A 22,237-nucleotide genomic window follows, 5' to 3' on the forward strand; every position below is an offset into this window, starting at 1 on the left:
TTCTTTTATAAACCGTTGTTCTTCTATCTTATCATGCATAGTCTCGTGGTGTGACCTGAAGATGTTCACGTGAGTGACATTGACAGAAAAAGAATATTAAGGTTTGGGGGTTGATTAGATACTAAATACCATCCCATTTCTGTGATTCTTACTCCACCAGATGGGATTGGATTGATGGCCACTATATGCACCGCCTGCTTTTTTGTAAAATCTAACCCATTTTCTTTTTTCTAGAATTTCGCTTTCACTCATAGGTTGAACAATTATAATTCTATGTGGTAAATTGTGTGGGCTTCAACAAGATTTTTCATGCACCACCTGCTTTTCCTTGAGAAATTCTTGGAATTTACTCGGCTAGGAATAGAGCAAGATGGTCAGGTCAATTTCTTACTTTTCAATTCAATTCAAAACTCATTCCAAATTAACTTTGAAGGTCATAAATCTCTTAGACCAAACTCCCGAGAATTAATCAATTTTAACAACTACGATAGAAAGGGTCAAAACAGAAAATAAGCGAGAAAAAGAAGAGAACCAATGGCTCCTCCCTTTACGAGATGCCGGTGTTCTTGTTTCCTCCCTTCTGTGGTTTCTTAGAAGCTCGCTCATCAGCAACCACAAAGGCATGCAGTGCAATGGATTCCACCACATCTCTCTACCTACTGAAGCACAAAGAGCCCTTTTCATTGACGAGTTCACTTCACACTTGAATCTTTTGTGCCCAAGAGTTCGTTAAATGGACACTTTATCACACGGATCTAAAGCACCGTTTTCAACTAGCAAGAGCATTTTATATGTTACTCAGTCTCGTAGTATTTCTTCCGTATGGTATACTCGTATATATGCCGTTGTCAAGTTTTCTCTCTTTCCTCCCTCTTAGTTCTCTTAAAAAAAAATCACCAATGGCAGCCCATCATCTCCCTGGTTCTCCATTTTATTTCCTTCCTTCGTTTCTTAGAATGTTAACAAACTTGAATGAAAGTTAGGCGTTTATCATAAAATATCATTGCTTGTTGCAGAGATTAGCTGTTAGATGCCGTTTAAGGTTAGGTGATTATCTTTGGCTAGAATATATACGGGGAATATTTAGCGAAAAAAAGAAGAAAAGAAAATCTGGGGTTTAATCTTTAGACCGACAGGTATATCATAAGGTTTATTGAAAAGCCTAAAAAAATAATCACACGATCTTCCTCATTGTAAGCTGGGAACAAGAATAGAAGTGAGAAATACTTGTTCCCTTTAAGCGCATGATATTCTTCGTTAACATTTGAGTGAAAAATATATATATTTATATGTTTTTATTCTGAAAACATAAAATTTTAAATCAAATTATCTTATAAATATTTATTTTTATATCTTCACCGTATTTTTATTATTATATTTATTCTAAAACATTAACTAAGTATATGTCCCATGCATGTCATTTTCCTCCTTGCTTACCACCCAAGCCACCTCTAAGTATCACCATCATCGAAGTATGTTACTTTTTCTCTCTCTTAATTTTCACTCATTCCATTCTTTCCCTCTTTGTATTCCCTTCTTCCAACAAAGAATTTTACACGATAAGTTTAAATAATTGGTGACTTTAAATCTAAAATTCAAAAGGGTTAACTTGCTTAATAAGATGCCCTCTTCTATACTTCACACATAATTATTCCTTAAATTAATACATAAACAATTTATTTAAACACAATAAAAAAAAGACAGAATTAATTTTAATATATTAACATATATTAAAAATGCTTAGCTTTTCACTATAGAAATATAGCAATAAACAATGAAAAACCAAGTTCTTTTTCACTTTGGTCCTTAAATTTTTTAGGTTTTTTTTTTCAATTTTATCTTTCAATATTAAATTTATAGAGTATAGAGCTTCATAATTTGTTTTGACTTCCTTTCTATTAAGTTATTCTAGTCTCATAACTCGGGTCATGAATTTTACGGGTTATAGTCGTGTTGACTCGGGTCGTTTTCTTTGTCTATTTTTTTTATTTTATCCTTCAATATTGGATTGATTGAGAATCAGACTTTATAATTTTTTTTGAATTGCTTTATATGTAATTATCACAGTCTTCTGCTATACGTTTGGTAAATTAATCCAAGTTTATGCCAGTCAATTTTTATTTCAATGTAATCCTTGAAAATTAGAGTTGATTGAAAATTAAAATTTATACTTTTTTTTATTTGCTTTCTAAGTGGTTATCACGGTCTTATGTCCTGAGTCATAGGCTAGGCCAGCTGACTTGGGTTTTTATTGTTTATTTTAGTAAAATTTTATTGAAGTTCATCATTCAATATTGAGTTAGTTGAGAATTAGGATTCATAATTTGTTTTGGTTTGCAATCGATCCAGTCTCATAACCCGAGTCACAAGTTTGGTTGGTTGATTCAAGTGGTTTTTTTTTTGTCTTTTTTTTTTAATTTTACCATTCAATATTGAGTTGATTAGGAATTGAGTTTTATAATTTGTTTTGATTTATTTTCTATAAGATTATTCCAGTCTTATAATCCAATAGATCAACCGAGTTGATTTGACTCATTTTTTTAGTTGAATTTTATTTTAAATTTTATCCTTCAACATTACATTAGATTGATTGAGAATTGAGTTTAATATTTTTATTAATTTGCTTTCAATAAGATTATCATAGTCTCATGATCTGAGTAACAGATTTGACATGTTAATCTAAGTTTATTCAAGTCGATATAATATGTTGTCATTTTAATATTTTAAAATAGATTTCATTCTTGATATTATATTTGCGTTGAATTTTTTTTATTCAACTTACAACATTATGCAAACAATTATCCAGTAAAAATTAAATCAAGAAACAATTTGCTATTAAATAAAAAAAAACTCTAACATTGAGCAGCTCATAATGTTCAAGTAATGCTACTTATTCAAATTAATATTACTGAAAATACTAATTTGAAAGGGATTGTTTTAGATGATTATCCAAAACCCAAAATTCTTTCAAAAAGAAACATAGAAGTACTTCTACAATGGTTATTAAATACAAAAACTCTAAAGGACCAAGTTGCAAAGTCCCTTCATTCTCCAAACTAAAATATTCAATATCTCATAAACCAAACCCTAAGCCCATAGAAAATAAAGACTAGTTTGCAATTTCCCTACTTATCGCCTTCAAGCAGTCAAATCAAAACCCTTTCAAACCGACACGTCCTTTCATCTCCACCGTCCATTACAAAACCCCCAAATCCAACCGCCATAAATCTCCTTTATCCCCTATATAAACAGCCCCTTTATACCCCACCGCTAACACAATAACACAGCCCTAAAAAGACATTAACCAGGAATTCTCTAGATCTCTAAAATTAAAAACAAATTAAAGAAGTTTTAAAAAGTCGAAAAATATCCGATCTTTTTAGGGTTTCTCGATCTGATCTTAATTTCTCATCCTCTTCTTCTTAGTAGACGGGAATTGATCTTACTTGCAAATCTAATTTTCTAATTTAGATTTTTGTACGTCAAAACCGAGCCTCTTTTTTATTTTTGTCTTAGGGTTTGAATAATGAACGATCAGCCATCACCGTCAATCATGAATCAGCAGCCACCGCAATTGATGGGTCAGCCACCGCCGATTCATCTTCAATTACAGATGTTGAGTCACAGTCAAGCCATGAATCAACCACAGCCGTTGATGATGATGATGATGAACCAGAGACCTTTCAAGAAGTTTCAAAATCCGTCGAAGTTTAATAATAATTTTGTTCCTTCAAAGCCTAGAAGCAGCAACAGCAGCAGCAGCAACTGGAAGGGTAAAAATGCCAACAACAACAAAAGAATGGAAAATTCCAATAATAACCCTGGTTTATCTTGTGGTGTAAGTGGCGGCGGTGGCGGAGGGTATAAGCCACCGAGTTTGAATGAATTGCAAACACAAAACAGAATGAAAGCGCGGAAATATTATCATCCAAAGAAGAAATTTAATAATCGGTTCGCGCCTTATGCGCCGAGGAATACGACGTCGTTTATTATCCGGGCGAAAAAATCTGGCGGGATTGCTTCGTTGGTTTCTCCGTGTCCGGTGACTCCGGCAATGTTGCCAACTCCGATGTTTTCGCCTTCGAGGGAGGTGTTAGGTGATATGGCGAAAGAGGAGTGGGGTGTTGATGGGTATGGATCGATGAAAGGGTTGATTAGGTTGAGATCCCCTGGAAATGAAGCGAGTGAGGATGATGAGGATGATGAGGAGAGTGATGTGGAAGAGCATGTGGAAGTGGAAAGGAGATTGGATCATGATTTGAGTAGGTTTGAGATGATTTATCCGAGTGGTGGTGGTGTTGGAGGGGAGTATAGTTATAATAATAATAATAATGTTTTGGAGAATAGGGTTGCTGATCAGGACACGCATATAGCGCAATTGGAAGAGGAGAATTTGACTTTGAAAGAGAGGTTGTTTTTGATGGAGAGTGAGTTAGGGGATTTGAGGATGAGGTTGCAGTTTTTGGAGAGGCATCAGCAGCATGGTCAGAGTAGCAGTAGTGCTATGGTTTTGGAAGATATTAATGAGGAGGTTGTGGAGAATGTTTCTGAGAATGAGAGTGATGGAGGATCTGATATTGGTGTGAATACTGTAGCTAACGACGGTAACGAGGAGGTGATGGAGTGGGTGGAAATGGAGAGAGTAGGGAGGAATGTTAGTAATGTTGATAAGGAGGAAGGGGAGTGATGATGTTTGTATGGAAGAAAATGCACTGATGATCAATTTATCATGAAGCATGAGGTTAAGGATGAGAAGGCAGGTAGTGGATTTGTTAATGATGTAGAAAAAGGAGACGATTTTGTAGCTACTGATGCAGTTGATGAAGCAAATGATGAAGAGGGAAAGCTAACTTTTACCAGACTGTCTGGTTTCAAAGGTGCAGGAGCCTGTCTAAAGGTGATACTGCTGACAACAGGGTTGTGCAAGACAAAATGGTTTCAAAGGAGGACACTTCTAATGATAATCAAGTGTCCTTGGAGAAGAGCATTGGCGGTGGTGACTAATCTTTTGTCCCGCGTTAATGTAAGTCTCTTCTCTGAATAGATGGAATATCATGTTCATGTCTCTGCACAAAGGATAAATGTGACCTTTGTAGATTTAGTTTAATTTTTTTTTTCTCTTTTATGTTTTGTTGGTCTGAAAGGAGGAAATAAGGGAGGATTTGTTTTGATTCCCCAATTTTCCCTTGTTCAGATTGCAAAACCTAGGAATTAGGTTGTATCTTGTTATCCTTTTTAGGCTACCGCGGGTGGTATTTGGGCGGGAGGGTTCAGGTAATGGGGGGCTAGTGTGAATGTTAGTTCTGTTAAAAGCATAAATCTGTATGTTGCATTTTATGGCTTTTGAGCCGGATGTAACCTGGAACATGTGGCGTAAATCTATAACCATGATGTACTGGCTTTTCATTTGTCTAATTCCATAAACATTTCTACCGCGTTTGCTCTTTTTTTTTTCCTTTCCATGGAATGCCTTTCTGAATGTTTTATCCAAATTATCCTTACTATATTTGTGATTACTTTTCTAGTATTATTTCAATTCTTGATTGCAGGGAAGGGAGGCCTGCTGTTCTGATCTGTGCACATGTACCTTTATAATTGTTACCATTTTGTTCATGTTTCTGTACTTAATTACTAAATGGCCTTTTTTTTATTATTGTTTCTTTGGTTTTCTCAGGAGATCTGAAACTTTTGAGCCTGAAGAACTTCTCCCTCTTAATTACTTTTTTTTTATTATTATGTTCAGGTTGTTATGACATGTAGCCATAAAAAGTTACACATGATTGAGTGATAGTGGATGGTAGGTTTATTACTTTCTGATTCCAGATATGATTAGAAGTAGAAAACCAGCTGTTGGAGATTCTAATAAAACTTTCCCATCTGAGACTCTGAGTACAGTTTCCAATTTGAGAATGCTGGGAGATTTGGTTGGGTGTTGCTCTTCGAACTTTGCTTATTAGTGCAAAACTTGTACTTTGATGCCATTAACTGTTATTGCTTATTGTTGTTTGTAGTCAAAGAGGGTGGAGTTACATTCAGTGGCTAAAATTGGAAAAAAAATGGCCTCAACAATTTCTCTGTCCCTTGGTATATCCGTTACTGGATTGTTCAGAGAGAGCTAAAGTGCAATATCTTGCATGAAAACATTTAGTGTCTCCTCATATGAGGTTAATGCAGCTTGACTTGTAATTGCAGACAGATTGTGACTTAAAATTCTTTTTGAGAACTCGCATACTTTGGATAGTTCAATTGATCATAAAAATCGGTGTCCAATGTTTGAGCAATTGTAGCTCCTGAGATGCTTATGTTTCCCGGCAAATGTGATGCTTATGTTTCCCGGCAAATGTGATGCTAGCTTTAAGATGTTTTTTTGGTTGCCTATTATAGGGGCGTGTTTTAAGCTGCAGGCTATGTTGCTTCCACACGAGTGATTGTCCTGGTGGATGATGCAGAAATTTGGAGACTTGATGGTGAGTCTGCTACACTAATGAGCTTGCAATAAGTCTTGACTAGCAATATTAGTTCTTATAATCGTTGTGGCATTCAATTGGTTTTTGTTCCATCACTTGATTTTAAAGTCTTTCCTTCTGTGTCAGGTACTGAGGATCCCTTTTATGTCAGGTTTATAAAGAGATCGACACTTTTGGTCTCTCCGCGTCTGCCTGAAGCTGTGTTCCTGCATTCCTTTACCCGACAGGAAGATGGCAGCAACTGTTTGTCTGCTGTATCAGGTTCATTGTTAATACAATGTTATTTGTCGAATCTTGACAGAATTCATGTTCATGTTATGCTAGCTCATGTGTCTATAATCTAGTCATGAATCGAGTGACAGGTAATTGACATTTACGGTTTTTGTGGGGGCATCATTCATGGTGTAGAGCCGTAGGTTTCTTGCTTAATCTTTGAAATCAAGGAAAGGCCAAATCCTTGTTTCCTGTGTGGCTGAACCTTGAAAACCCAGCTTCCAAGATGCGTGGCTAATCCACGAAGCAACCTTTCATGATTTGTTTTTTTTTCCTTTGGATACAAGGGGTCCTACAGTAGAGTATACTTTTAATTATTTCCATAAGAATATTTCAAACATCACAGCTGCATGAGAAGACTAAGATTTTTCCTTTAAATTTTGTCTGAAGAGCAAATGCACTCTTCGTGTGGTTACAGAGGTGGCTTTACTTCAATTGATGGCTATTTCCTATCTGTGGAGACCGCGTTACCTTGGTTTGGTTGGCAAACAAAGTCATGATCTTTGGGCCTGAAATAATGTGAAAAAGACTAGGTTGCTTGATATTACTTGACAAAGAAAAAGCTCACGAGAAGAAGAAAGGATGCTAAATACACTTTATATTTTTTTGCCCCCAAGATACCTTGTTGGGTTAGTAGTTATTCTCTTTTTTAGCTGGGCCCGGGTTAGGTTGTTAAAAAAGTTGATCTAAAATTGACTTGTGAATTGTGATTCTATCAAAATTTAATTCGATTTTTTTTTTAAAAAAAACGTTGTCTAAGTTATGGGTATTGGATTTAATAATCCTGGTTGAAGTGATCAAAGAAAATCTTGGACTAAAATATCATACTAAATTCAATATCATTTAAATCGATATGAATTTAACTTTGCATTAAATTACCTTCCAAGAGCATGCTGTGGTAAGTAATTATTATAGATGATGTTTCCCCGCTAAATGCTCACTACATCTTATCTCAATCTCTATATTTTTACTTGGAGTGATGCTGGTGGTGGTGACCGTGCCCTCCCTCCACGCTTGTGAAACGTACGAAGGATAAGGTAACGTGTCACGCATGCAATTCTTTTATCCAAGTTGATCTCTTCAAAATTAAAAAATTAAAGGATATTGTTTTGATTAAATTTTTTATCAAAAAAAAAAAATAGTTAATAAGTTTTTTCAGTTTTTCTTTTAACCTATACCGGTTAAGGTTTTCAGCCAGGAGGCTGATTTTACAAGGAAGAATTGTATTGATGTTGGTTATGCATTGCTGTTTTTTAATAACGGGTTCTTAAAGCTCAAAGGGGCAAAGGCAATGTGGCACGCATGCAATTCTTTTAACGGTTTCAATTTCTGCCATTAGCTCGCACGGAGGAGCGTCTTTGCCCTCCTTTTCTATTTGTTTTTTCCCTTGTTAAATCCAACTTACGTTAGGTTGACTCCACCGATTCAGGATTTAAAACTTGGTTGATTTAAACTATTAATTAAACTGAATAAGATATTAACTTTGATAAAAACTTTTAATTGACTTGATTAAATGTAATTGAGTTAATATTTAAAAATAAATTATTATTATTATAAAAGTAATTGATTTGGATGGATTTGATTATGTATTGATAAATAGACCCTCTCACATGCCTGCGATTTATTCCTTCCCTTCGCACCATATTTATATCCGATGGCTCTTCCCTCGGAGACCTGACATCATGCTGCAATTACTTGTTAGTTGGTGGCCTTTCTTTTTAGAATATATATATAGAACTTGTTGATATATATAATTTTAGCATGGCTAATTATTGTTGATAGTGGGGTTCTATATAGGAAGGTAGATTTTATTTTTTGTTATAACTGAAGGTTTATAAGAGAATAAAACACTTTATTTATCTATTTAAATAAATTTCTTTTTATATGATATCATAATTTTAATAATCATTCAATTATACAAATTTGAATTTTATCATTTTTATTTTATTTTTTAATTAAAATTATTTAATAATGTAAATTATATAGGGACACCTCACTAGTTTAAATTTTTTATAGGTTGAGATAGTTCTTAAATTATATATTCGAATCTTTTTTTTTTTTTAATTCAATCACAAAATTAACATGGAAGCTTGCGTATGGAAGATTTTAGGGCCCAAATATTGCCTATTCCAGATGAGTTCCCATGGTTTTAAAGCAAACCAAAAGGCCAGGCTTAAATATGGGTTTGATTGGCCAACTTTCATGGGCTATTACCTCAACGCACAGATGCGGACCCTCGACGTCGAGTCACTGTCTCCCAAAGTCATTATCGTTTTGTTTTTGTTTGGGGCTGTGGGTTTTATTAAATGTTTTCCGTTTTTGTTCTCAAAAATCTTAAAATAAAAGATATTTTTTTTTCTTTCAAAAATATAGAAACCAACTATTTTAAAACATTCTCAAAAAATAAAGTGTTTCGAAAATTTCTGATAATAGTTGGTTTTATTTTTTTCATTAAAAAAAATCAATAACAAACCATTTTTATGTTTTTGTTTCCAAAAATAAAAATAATACCACACAACTCCTTGCGTGAAAATATTCTTATCATTATGTTTTTGTTTTTTTAATTTTTATATCCGTTCATCTCTTCAAAACGGATTCATCAAGTATTAATATTTACTCCTGAATTTCATAAAAATCTATCAGATTTTTATCTCCATTTAGCTGACAAGCAGGTATGCTATTATTAGTTCAATTTTCTACACAAGGAAAAAAAGAGGTAAGGGAAAATCAAAGGAAAACCAATGTTCTGTATGCTGTATATATATATGTAATACAAATTGAATAAGAACACTCACAATTTCCTCTTTCTAATATTCTGTCAAAGATGCATCAAGAAAACTGACAGAAACAAGTTGCAAATTCTCCTTGGTTGATCCACCAATTGGTTTATTTCTGCCTTGTTCCATCTGTTCGTACATGCACAAACACAATGTTTTTGTACCCTCGACTGATTCTGATTTTATCATCACTATATCTGCAACATGTATACCTTCTCTTGTTAATGGTCAGCGGAGAAAACCATCTATTGATAGTATCTAAGACCAGAAATCTTACAGCAACTCTAGGTTCATCTTGGTTTCCATCTCCACAGGGAGTCCAAACATGCCACCAATGATGGCTGCATCATCCATTTTAACATCATATGTATTGGGACTTGATTTCCTGCCAATAGTTTGTGCCATATCAGTTTTACTTGCATTTCTTCTCTGTAGATCCCCACAAAGTGCTGATAGACTTACACAAATGTTCCTGTCATGGAGAACCTGACACCGAGCAAGATGTCAACCACGAACTTTAACTGTCCGTTCTTTGTGACAATCTGAAATGGCAGGAGTAGAGGGTGAGGGAGTTAGGATGTGATTTGTAAAGAAGATTTGGGCATGCAGGAAGATTTAACATGAAGAAGAATATTGACATCCTTTGTGCTTACCTGCTTTCCCATTAGACCTCTGCCAGCATTCTCTATCCAACTATCTGTCTCCATCTGCATCATAAAAATTGCTATTTGGATCTAGGTAAAGTAGAACTGACAAAAAAATCATATTAAGAGCTAATTAAGAATCAGTGTCAAGTAAAGAATTTAAATTTAATATTGAATGTGTTATAAGAAGAAAGTCGCTTGAATTTGAATGATTCAACGATAGATTATCAACATCCTTGTATCATCTAGAGATATTATTCATGGTGCTGATGTCCATGTTAAAAAACAATCTCAACTCAGAAACTTAAACTATTAGTTCAGGTTTCAAAAACATTTTTATATTATTCTTCGATTTGCTTTTTCAAGTAAAATTTCTTGAACTTGAAATTTACACGAACTCACTACTACTTTCTACTTAATTTTTATAATTTAATTAAATAAAATATGGTTGTGAGATTTTAATCATTTAGGTTTTGATACCATATCAGAAAATCATTATAATCTAAAATTTTAAGCTATTAGATGAAGTTTTAAGAATAATTTTATAGGCAATTCAAGTTTTTTTCATTAAATAAATAAATAAATAAATAAATCTGTGCAATCATCATCACACAATCACCTGTGAACTCCATATCATCTGCCACTCTCCATCGATGAGTTCCATTTCATCTTTAGCAACATTCTGATTTAACTTTATAAATTCATTGATTGCCTGCAAAGGTTATAGCTCTGTAATTAGCAACGTGGAGCTATATTAGCTAACAAAGCACGTCCTCTGACGGTCTAGAAAGACGATTGTGATTTTACCTCTAGAACTCCGGTTCCTGTCCCAATTGCTGACAGCAATCTTTGTCTAGGTTCAGTTTTCTTCTGGAGCACAAAGGTGGTGCCCTGCACTACAGAAACATTGCTTGATGACTTCAGCAAATGAAACCAAAAGAAAACTTCTGAACCAATATCATTAGTACCTCCCACCCACCAATAGAGAAGGTAACAGCATATACACTGAATTTAGGATGCTCAAGATCATGTAGTTCTTATATACCTTATTTCCTCTCGAGATGCGAAGGTTTCCAGATGGAGACAAGTATGTGGTGTCCAGCCAGCCCTTTGCTTCATCACCAAGAAGCCTAAATGGCACTGGATATGGAACCTTAAATGGTAAAAAATTGAAAGAAAAGGCTGCTCTGTCAAACTGGAAAAGGATCCTCTTTCCATTTTCAATTGTTGCTGCTGCCTGAGAGAAAAATGAAATGTGCATAGGGTAAGAGAAAGAGGAGTGGGTCATTTATAACAAAGCTTGAAACATGAACTTCAGATGCATGGAAGTTGGGGCTATAACCTCTACATTGTTCACTATATGCATCATTTAAAAGAGAAAAATACTTAGGGAGCGTTTGGGAACGCGACTGCGGCTGCGTTCCTAAAAAATTTGAAAATTTTTCTCTTTTTTTTTTGCTAAAATTTAATATGGTTTGTATGTTTTGGATCATTTTGATGTGCTGATGTCAAAAATGATTTTTAAAAAATAAAAAAACATCATTGGCATGAAAGCACCCGCAACCACACTGCCAAACACGCTAGTCAAAGCATTTTTGCATGGCTCTGAAGATGCATGTGCTTGTCAGATACTTCTTAGGGTTGAAGGAGAAACCATTGCATCTATGCTGATTGTCCTAGTCCCTTCTTCTATTCTTAGGCCATGCTTTCAAAAATGAAAAGATGACTCGAGTGCAATGACTTGATGGGCTCGGGCTGACTGGCTCGTCCCTCACATCGCTTAATCGAGGTGGCTAATGGTGTTTGATGAGACTTTTCTGGTGGAAAAGCTTATAACTTACTAGAAAAGATAGTGGATTCATACCTCTACTTTCAGCTCGCCTATAGCATTTGAGAATCTTACAATGTTGGACACACGAGGATCATTTGTCCGAAGGTATACCTCTTGAAATACGCTGAAGAAGTCAACACCAACAAATGTTCTCTGCAGCATATTGCAAAGCACATGGCCAGAATGAGCACAAAATGCACTGGGAGAAATTTATGCTATTCAAAATGGTATCAACCCAGCAAATCCACTTTGTGATTTTGAAGTTTCTGTAAAAAAAAAAAAAAAAAACTATTTCAAACCAAAACTTTAAACTATTTAGTGGAATTAAAAAATGATTTTATATTATTTTCTAATATATTTTCTCGAAATAATATTTTATTGAGCTCGAAACTGATATAAACCCACATTCAAGATAGAATAAAAGTGAAGAAATTAGAATTTATAATTAAAATTATGATATTATATCAAATAACCTTTTTAATTTAAAAACTGATGTATAGTTTTATATTACTCAGATGATTTCTAAATTGTCTAATGACACAAAAGCACCAGAAAAGTAGATCCAATCCCGATGTTGTCACATGAAAATTAGGACAAATTCCAATATTTTACACTAAGGAACCAAGTTACATGAAAAGCACAACAAAAATGTATGGCAACAAATTGCAATCTAACCTGAATTGGAGATGCTGTCCCAGGTCTAGTAGTAAACATTAATTGCCACCGACCTTCGATCAAGTTCGAGCCTGTCTGTGGGTGGTACTCAGAGTCATCAGAATTCATAACAATCACAAGATCCAACACATCATTACAATTTCATCTGCCCCTCCCATTTTTCCAAAAACATTTACTTGTCAATTTTTTAGGCTAATTACAGATGACTCCAACTAATCTTATGAAATCAATCATGCTGCAAACAAACATAAACTACCTTTAATTTGATTTACTCTAGTTTCCGAAGTAAATAAACATTGTCATAAAACCCAAAAACAAAAAGAAACCTATCAAACTTTAACAATTTTAATCAAAATCTGGAATTATATACAAAAAAAAAAAAAACAAAAGAAGAGAAATCCCACCCATCAATATTCCAAAAACTTATCACTTACAGGTTCAGACACTCCTTCTAAGCCTTCAAGAACTTTAACTGCGTGTCCCACCTCCTGACAAAAAGTCCCATTACATTTAAAACAACCACAGCATCTCATCAAGAAATAGAGGGAAAACAAGAAGACGTACATTGAGTTGCTGAGGGGATGCTGATTTTCCTCTGCCTTGGATGCCAACAAGGGCATTTATCAGCTGATTTTCTTGCTCATTGAATGAAATTTGCTGCTGTTGTTCATCGACAAGAGAGGACTGACAAACATGAGTTTTTTTTACTAATGATTTCAAGAGTTTCTGAGGCTTACAAAATGATGGTGCAAATAATGTAGGAGATGGGCTCAATTGCAAGCTTAAATGAATGGCAGCATGAAATTTTAGAGCCATTTTTATTTTGTTGGAGCGAAGAATCTAGTAAGACTGAGTGTTTGTTCAGTTAAGTTGGTTAGTGGTCTTTAAGGAACCAGATGAGAAAAATATCTTAATGGGATTTTGACACGTGGTCTGTTCTCAGTCTGACACGTGGTGTCCGTTATCCTTAGCGCCAACTTATGTTTGGCAGTTAGTTAAGCAGCTAGCAATGGTACAAGTAAATTCTAGTCACTTGAAGGATGGAAAAGATGAGAAATGATCCACGTCACCAATGAAAAAGGATGACAAATGATCAATATTTTGCTTGTTAATTGATTTTTGTAAGCTCCACAAATCTCTCATGCCCTTATTTTAATTTCTTGTTGGCAAATCTCAAATTAGTCTCCCTATTATAAGTTTCTCGTTGTAGTTTCCAAACCATCGATATTCTCAATTGGTTTCCCCATCTTTCATTTTTTTTCTCAATTAGATGTTGGATATACGACTAAAATTCCATATTGGTTAGAAATGGGGAGGATCATAAATATATAAGGATGGATAAATATCTTCATTGGTGTGAGGTCTTTTGGGTATAACCCAAGAGCAAATTCATGAGGGTTTAAGCTCAAAATGAACAATATCACACCAATATAGAGATAGATAGTGTCTATAATCCTTACATTAGATCCCTCTGATATTCTGATGTAAGGGTGCAAAATTGGGTCAGTCGTTTAGGTGCCCATTATTACATCAGATAACAGTCACTTATGGTCGATGGAATTTAACCGAGGGACCCAATTGAAGAACTGATTAAATATAGGGGATCTAATAATAAAATCAGTAGCTCGAGCCATAAAAAAGGGAACCCCTCGACTGTTTAGAGGACCATGCTTGTTTTTTAGGAGTAATGATTCATAGTCCCTGTTAACTTATGACTGCCAGAACCTGAATAAACAAAATAAGAAGAGGTTAAAAACTATAATGCGATCAATAAACTTAAACAACACTTCAAAAATATTTTTTTCCCTGTCAATGGAGGAGATGATGATGAGAAGTTTACCCTGCCGAACCTAAATTAAGCAAGGGGATTTGAAGTTGTTGATGCAATAAAGAGTTATGTGGAAAGTCAATGTAGTGGTGTTAGTCCAATATTCTCTGTTTATCATGTTAAATATGCAGTATTTGTAGATGATTTTGAGCTACAATATGTCGGCAGAGAGGGGGGAAATCATGGAAAGTTCTGTTCGGAAGAAGAGATGGACTCGTGGCTAACCAGACTGGAGCAAATCTTCAACTCCCTGCCCCCATTTGAAGGAGTGGATGACACTATTCGTAGGTTTGTTGGAGTACGTTTGAATGTCACCAATGTATGTTGGTTGTGGAAGGGGATGGTGGAGAGAGTTCATAGTAGGAGGGAAAGCCTCACAGCATAAGTTAGCTTTTGAGAGGGAGATAGGTACAAGATCACCTAATATGGCCTTATCAGAGATGGTATCCGCTTAACGAGAACTGCATCCACGCTGTGGGCTACAAGGACTTGTTCTTCAACTGTAAATTACATGCATAATTTCATTAGTCTGAAAATCGGATATTATGTAATTTCATCAGTCTGAAAATCGGATATTATGTAATTTCATCAAGGTGCTCGATCACACAATTGGACTAGCAAAAGGGGCTACCTTCAACTACAGATTGTTCAACTTCTCGGGATCTGGTTCTCCGGACGTTACAATGGAATCAAGTAAGGTATCTGTATACAGAATCCATGTCCACTAACCGATGATGGGAACAAGACTACAGCTCTTGATCGGAACCCAACTGATCTATTTGACAACCACTATTTCCAGAACTTGGTAAGCAATAAGGGCTTGTCACTTCTGACCAAGTATTTTCAAGTGATGCAGCCATTTGGGCAGCCATAGATCTTGTTCAAGCTACATCACTAGTCTCCATTGGATCTTGCAGAAAGATCTCTGCTTGATACATCCACATCACAAATGTATTTGGATGGATGAAAGAAGTTTGCCTACCCCTTTTGGCATTCTAAATACGGACATAAAATATATAGGCGGGAAATTAAGGATACTTTTAATAAGACAAAGACGACCAGCCATGCTTAATAATCTCTCTTTTAACATATGAAGCCTTTTAATTATGAAACTTCTCTATCACTGGCTTCCATGTGGAGATACGAGATGGATTGGCTCCCAGTGGCATGCCAAGATATTTGCTTGGGAGGAAGTCTGATCTACAAAAAATAGATGTAGTCAAGTGCAAGCACAAGTGATCGTAGACATTGATACCAATAATGGAGCTTTTATGGAAGTTTATATGAAGGCCTAAAATCAGAGCAAACCATCTCAAAATTATTTTGACTTGAACTAACTGATCAATATCTGTTGGGATGAATATTAGCATGTCATCTGCATATTATAGATGGCTGAAGCAAATTCCTGATGCGAATTGCAGCCCTTTGAGAATGTTCCCACTAGATGCCCTTTGAAAGAGGATCGAGAGGCCCTCAGCAGCAATGTCAAACAGAAAAGGGGTAATCGGGTCTCCTTGACGCAGTCCTCGTCGAACAAAGAATTATTTTGAAGGAGATCCATTGATGAGGACCAAGAGTTTTGATGAAGAAAGACATTCATAAATCATGCTTCTCCATTTTCTGCCAAACCTCATTAACCCATGATATCATCTAGGTAATCCCAGGAGACCGAGTTGAAGGCTTTATGGAAATCAATCTTGAAAATCAGACCTGTCGCTTTTGGCTTTTTCAGATCACTCACCAACTCATTTGCAATCATAAAGCCATCTATAATGTTGCTGTCTGCTATAAACATTGATTGGTTAATGCTAATGATATCTTGCATAACAGTCATCAATCTGGACGCAAGGATTTTAGCAATGATCTTGTAGATATCACGAATCATGTTGATGGGTCGAAAATCTTTAAACTCTATGGGGTCTATTGTCTTGGGGAGGAGAGCTACGTAGGTTGTATTGATTCCTTTAGGTACCCTTCCAGTTCTGAAAAAGCTTAAGACTATATTGAGGATGTCTTGAGCAATAAAATCCTATGCTAATCTATAGAATTTAAAGTTGAAAACATTTGGTCTAGGACTCGTTGACCCATCACAACCCCATACACTGCGCTTCACTTCTTCCATTGTGATTTCCTGCTCCAGCCATTCAAAAGATTCTTTATAGAGGTATTTGAAACCCAAAGGATTTTATTGCAGCTTTCTTTCAGAGGGAGAGTCATACAGCTCAGAGAAATAATCCATAGCAGCTTGCTTAATACCTTGTTGAGAATCAAAAGTGTTGCCATTATGGTGGATTTTTAGGATAGATGATTTATCCTTCCTGAAATTGGAAATTAAGTGAAAAAACTTGTTATTTCTGTCACCCAATTTGCACCACATCTGTCTTAATTTATGCCTCCAAATAGATTCAATGTGGTTGTTGCGAACCCAGCGGTCTTTCAACAGAAAGTCTAAATGCTCCTGCTCTTGGTCGGTTATACCTTTTTCTTCATATTTTTCCTCTAGTATGTTGATAGCTGAAAGGGTTCGTTGAAGGGCAGCTTCTTGATTTCCAAATTCGAGCTTATTCCATTGCCTCAATCTGACTGCAATATGATTGAGCTTTTTGAGAAATTTATAGTGGCCAGGGTGAAGGGAGCATGCATCATTCCAGAAGTTTTCAATGATGTGCTTGAAATTTAGGTACTGAATCTAACAGTCTAAGAAATAGAAAGGACGCCATTCATGGTCCTGCAAGAAGCTAGATATAATTAAAGGGCAATGATCCGAGAACTCTCTTGGAAGTCGACGAAGAGATAAACTGGGGAAATGAAGATGGCATGATGAGTTTATGAACATACGATCCAGTTTGCTCTTGGACCCTCCTCTAAACCAAGTAAAATAACCTTATGCTAAAGGGTATTCAATGAGCTCACAAGATTGCAGAAATCTACTTAAAGAATTTGAGCCTGCAAGATGACAGATTCCACTGTTTCCGTCTTTTTGAGAGAATGTTTTATTAAAATCTCCAGCTATTATCTAGGGAACTTCAAAAGCGTGTTTAAGAAGAATAAGATCATCCCAAAATTGTTGTCTGTTCTAATAGTTACAAAGAGCATAGATGCCAATAACAAAGCAATGAAAATCATTGTAAACATGTTTACCATATAAACTGATCCAACCATGATCATATTCAATTATAAAGACTTCAAAGTTGGTGTTTTTCCACATAACAAGCAGACCTCGTTTTGATCCTTGAGTATTATTACTAAACCAACTCACATGATTTCATTCCAAATACGAGACACAAAGTCAATGGAACAATTAGCCAGCTTAGTTTCCTGCAGGAAACATATATCAATCTTATATTCTGTTATTAATTTTGTGATTCTTCTTCATTTCCTCATGATGCCTAAGCCATAGGAGTTCTAAGAAATAATATTCATAACAAGCCTGTGTTATGCTGCAAGATGGATAAAAAAATCTGGACTCTCAACAACAATGGCCTCTTCATTGTAAAATCTTGCTCCAAAATAATAGACCAGATGCTCTATGGTCGTGCCAAACTATTCCAATCTTCTATTTGGATAAAACTAACCCCATCAAAAGTGCAACTTTTTCTCTGGCTCCTTGTCCAAGACAAAGTAACCACAAGATATTTTCTATTTCAACATGACTATCTCATCCTTCAAGAATTTAGATGCGCTTTATGCAATAAAAGCTTGGAATCTTCAAGTCACCTCTTCATTTATTGCCACTTCACTTGGAATATATGGATGAAACTGCTTTCTAATCAGGGCTTTTGCAATGTTTTTTCAAAATCTGTTGATGATATGTGCTACCAATGGTCTTCCATGGTTAAAGGCAAGCAACATAATCTCTCATGGTAGCTTCTTTTCTCATCCGTTGTTTGGAATCTTTGGCTCCACCGGAATGACATCATTTTTAATGATGCTGCCCCTAACCTCTAAATGTGTTTCTCCATGGTGCTTTATGGCTAAGGCTTGATTCCAGCTCTTTGGAGCTTAATATAGAGAATGTTCAATAGGGAGGAGTTGGTTTCTTATGTTTATTTTTTGTTCCCTCTAATTGTTGCGCTTTCCTGTTTCATACAACAGCTTTTGTGCTTTTCTTTTCTCTGCTTGTTCATCTAATATAAGTTAGGCTATTATCTTTGTAGCTTTTTTTCTTAATAAAACTTTTGACTATTACCCAAAAAAAATATTCACAATAGAATTAAAAGATCTATCTGTAGGAACTAGGGATGAAAACTTACTATTGTGTTATTTCCGCTTAATTACATCACGAAGTCATGCACACACCACCTGGTCTTGTTTTACCACACCACCTGGTCTTGTTTTACCATATAGTATATTGCAATTTAGTGCATGAATGAATTCACAGTTAGTAGGATTTCTATATTCTGTTTTCCCGTTTTGTTCCTGATAGAACAAAAAGATCTTATTAAAAATGGCACTAAAGATACAAACACAGACATCACTGCGAAGCACTAAATCTGCACTATTGCAGAGATGGCAGTGTATAATCTCAGACCAAATAGACAATAGCTTATGACTTTTGAGCAGCAACAAGAATCGGCACCATCATCATATGCTATTAACAGTGGTTTTCAACTTTCAAAATATTAAATCAGCTGCCAAATCTGGCTGAATTCGTTGGAAATGTTGTCCTTTCATCTTTTAGCAGCTGTTCAAAGGAGATGAGAAATTGTCTTCGGATATGATCGATTAACAGGCAAGACTTTTGATTTTTCCAACGTAGTAAACTGAAAATACTATGGTGATTGTGAAATTCTGGCATTTTCAAATCACTGGATGCTGCAATGACAATCCTTAAGGCCTATATCTATCGTCAATGATAACGAATCAATATTATATTCAATGTTCTTATATTAGAATTAGAATTATCATTCAATGATAATGATCAGCTGAGAAGTTGCTGTTACCCCAAAGTAAAATGTCACAATGAGCAGAAATTCTGCCCTCTTGACTTGTATACCAATCGATGGTTTCTTAGACTCATAATAATCCTTTTGTGGTTAGGAAAGTTTGAAACTTGATTAACAACATTAAGTCTGACTTGAATGGAATTTTTAAGCATGCTTAAGCAATTTCTTGCGGGTTTCAGATACAATGAATAGTTTTCAAGCCTGTAGCTGCTGACTGCAGAAAATCATGAACTTAATCAAGCATAGACGAACTGATGTGATTCCTCCATAATTCAGGATCCTGATTTTACTACATTATTTTTTTTCAAAAACTGACAGGCAGAATAATTTTCATAGCTAGATATAGTTGCACCTTAGGATCTAGTTGCTCGAAGTTTTCAACCATGCACGTGTATATATATTTTCAACCATGCATGTGTATATATGTGGTTTACAAATCTTGAACTCACAGTGTTAGCCGGATACGGACACCTGATCAGTCTAAATCTAACTGAAGAAAATCTGGAATGATTTTTGTTTTCTTCTCAGCAGCACAGAATCCACATGTTCTGAAAGTTGAATACTGTGTCATTCTCAAAAAAATGCTTGCTTCCGCATTTGCAACAGTCAAGTGAAAAATCCCAAGCCGCAAAGTAAAATTAGACAACAATCCCGGACCATGAAAATTTATTAATTAATCGAGATATTATTTATACTTCAAATTTAAGTTGAAACCGAACAAAAACTATATAATCGAGGTTATTAATTTATTAAGGTTATAATTGTTAAAATAACTAAGATCAAACATAAAAGAAGGATAGAATTCTCAATGATCTGTTTATTATGAATGCTTAGGGTTAACCTAAATACAAAAAAATTATATATAGGTTAAACTGAAAATACAATTATACCTTTAATAAATAAGATTAAATAAATATTATTTAATATCTCCCCTCAAACTCACGATGTAGCAGCTACAAGCATCAAGAGTTTGCTAACTAGAAAACAAAAACGAGAAATGAAAGGCGCCTTGGTAAAGAAATCTACAATCTGCAAGGAAGAAGAAACAAAAGGCAAAGTAATGGTGTCATGCTTGAGATGATGACGAGTAAGATGACAATCGATCTCAATGTGCTTAATTAGTTCGCTCATGAAAAACTGAGTTGTGAGCAATCTGAATAGAACTCTGGTTGTCACAATATATAGGAGTAGAATGAGAAAATGAAACTCCCATATCAAAAAGTAACCAACGTAACCAAACAATTTCTTTGGTAGTAGATGTCATGGCATGATATTCTGCTTCGGTGGATGATTGAGAAACAATATATTGTTTTTTGCTCTTCCAAGAAATAAGAGAATCACCTAAAAGATTCAGAACCCGGTAACAGACTTGCGATCTGTGGGATCACTACCATGATCAACATCAGAGTATGCACACAACTACAAGGAAAAGGTGGATGAAAGTAAAAGACTATGAAAAACTGTACCCAGAAGATATCATAAAATATGAAAAACAGTTGCCCAGTGAACAATAGTAGGAGAAGCAACAAACTGATTAACAACATGAACAACATATGCAATATCTAGACGAGTAATGGTGAGATATACCAAGCTCCCAATAATAGTACGGTATAAAGTAGTATCTATTAAAGGTAAACCATCAGAAGAAGAGTACCTTGCGTTAACTTTAATAGGAGTATCTATAGTGTTGTTATCAGTAAGTTTAGTATGCTCAAAAATATCTGCAACATATTTCGACTGAGAAAGAAGGTAACCTCTAGGTGAGTATGCTACCTCAATACCTAGGAAATATCGAAGAGAACCCAAATCCTTCATTTCAAATCGTCTAGTCAACTCTGTCTTTAAAACTGAAACATACAAAGACAAAATGATACGACCTGCATAAGTGCACTTAATAAAAAAAGCAGAATCATGACTACTAGAAACAAAGCCAAGAGACAAGATAATAATAGAGAATTTCTCAAACCAAACACGAGGTGCTTGTTTGAGACCATATAATGCTTTCTTAAGCTTACAAACATATCCAGAATTATGTGAAATACCAGGAGGGGGTGCCATATAAACTTCTTTTTGAAGATCCCCATTCAAGAAGGCATTTTTAACACCAATCTAAGAGATATGCCACTAACGAATCGAAGCTATGACAATAAGAGTATGAATAGTAGTTATTTTTGCAACAAGGGCACATGTCTCCTCATAGTCCATACCATACTGTTGAGAGTATCCTTTTGCACCGGCCTAACTTTATATCTCTCAATAGACCTATCAAAATTAGTTTTGATCTTATACACCTAACGACAACCAACAACACTCTTACAAGTAGGTAGAGGAACCAAATCCCAAGTATATGTCTTATGCAAAGTAGAAAGTTCCCCATCCATAACTTGCTGCCAAAGCGAATCAAGAATTGTCTTTTTATAAGAAAAGGATTCAAAGAGACAATAAATAGAAGCTAAAACGGAAGTAAATGATGAAGAATAACAAGAATAAGCAAAATATAATAGTTTTATGGACTTACAAATACGGATGGACTGACGTAAAGGTGGATCCATAATCTTAGATGAAGCTTGAAAGGCTATAGATGAGAACAGAGCTTCAAGTGTGCTAGAAAGTAAAGTATCAGTATCTGCAGAATTATGAGTACAAATTGGTAGAGCATGGGGAGAGGTCTGACTATCAGAATCCTCAGAAAAGGGATCTATACAAATAGAGCAAATTCTTTAAGACAATAGCTTATGACTTTTGAGCAGCAACAAGAATCGGCACCATCATCATATGCTATTAATAGTGGTTTTC

At 35.1% G+C, this 22,237-nt stretch overlaps 2 protein-coding genes across 4 annotated transcripts; one reads left to right on the forward strand and one right to left on the reverse strand.

The window, feature by feature from the left end:
• The first annotated feature begins 3,257 nt into the window (after positions 1 to 3,257).
• Positions 3,258 to 7,157, forward strand: LOC133691254 (uncharacterized). 3 transcript variants are annotated; one of them, XM_062111718.1, is made up of 4 exons: positions 3,258 to 5,023; positions 5,675 to 5,797; positions 6,385 to 6,467; positions 6,594 to 7,157. In XM_062111718.1, the coding sequence occupies exon 1, from the start codon at positions 3,527 to 3,529 to the stop codon at positions 4,685 to 4,687; it is 1,161 nt and encodes a 386-aa protein (XP_061967702.1). In that variant the 5' UTR covers positions 3,258 to 3,526; the 3' UTR covers positions 4,688 to 5,023; positions 5,675 to 5,797; positions 6,385 to 6,467; positions 6,594 to 7,157. The 3 variants fall into 3 exon arrangements, with proteins under 3 accessions (XP_061967702.1, XP_061967858.1, XP_061967779.1); XM_062111874.1 differs by having other exon boundaries at positions 6,619 to 7,157; XM_062111795.1 differs by lacking the exon at positions 5,675 to 5,797.
• Positions 7,158 to 9,467: 2,310 nt separating this feature from the next.
• Positions 9,468 to 13,534, reverse strand: LOC133698601 (probable plastid-lipid-associated protein 12, chloroplastic). Its single transcript, XM_062121584.1, has 11 exons — positions 13,232 to 13,534; positions 13,102 to 13,155; positions 12,668 to 12,742; positions 12,026 to 12,145; positions 11,207 to 11,398; positions 10,969 to 11,052; positions 10,781 to 10,873; positions 10,171 to 10,224; positions 9,980 to 10,059; positions 9,795 to 9,902; positions 9,468 to 9,714 (listed from the first exon to the last, which is right to left on the reverse strand). Exons 1-11 carry the CDS (start codon positions 13,481 to 13,483, stop codon positions 9,627 to 9,629), a joined length of 1,200 nt encoding a protein of 399 aa, XP_061977568.1. The 5' UTR covers positions 13,484 to 13,534; the 3' UTR covers positions 9,468 to 9,626.
• Positions 13,535 to 22,237: the final 8,703 nt, after the last annotated feature.

The sequence above is a fragment of the Populus nigra genome, chromosome 1, assembly GCF_951802175.1.
Source record: "Populus nigra chromosome 1, ddPopNigr1.1, whole genome shotgun sequence".
Taxonomy (NCBI): Eukaryota; Viridiplantae; Streptophyta; class Magnoliopsida; order Malpighiales; family Salicaceae; genus Populus; species Populus nigra.

What these genes read in the sequence shown, in the direction of transcription:
- LOC133691254 (XM_062111718.1), top strand. Translation starts at nt 3,527, where the DNA reads ATGAACGATCAGCCATCACCGTCAATCATGAATCAGCAGCCACCGCAA.
- LOC133698601 (XM_062121584.1), bottom strand. Translation starts at nt 13,483, where the DNA reads ATGGCTCTAAAATTTCATGCTGCCATTCATTTAAGCTTGCAATTGAGC. An exon ending in TAGGCGAGCTGAAAGTAGAG is followed by an intron (nt 11,399 to 12,025) that starts GTATGAATCCAC and finishes TTTTTCTCTCAG; the next exon opens with GCAGCAGCAACAATTGAAAA. An exon ending in AAGATGAACCTAGAGTTGCT is followed by an intron (nt 9,715 to 9,794) that starts GTAAGATTTCTG and finishes TACATGTTGCAG; the next exon opens with ATATAGTGATGATAAAATCA.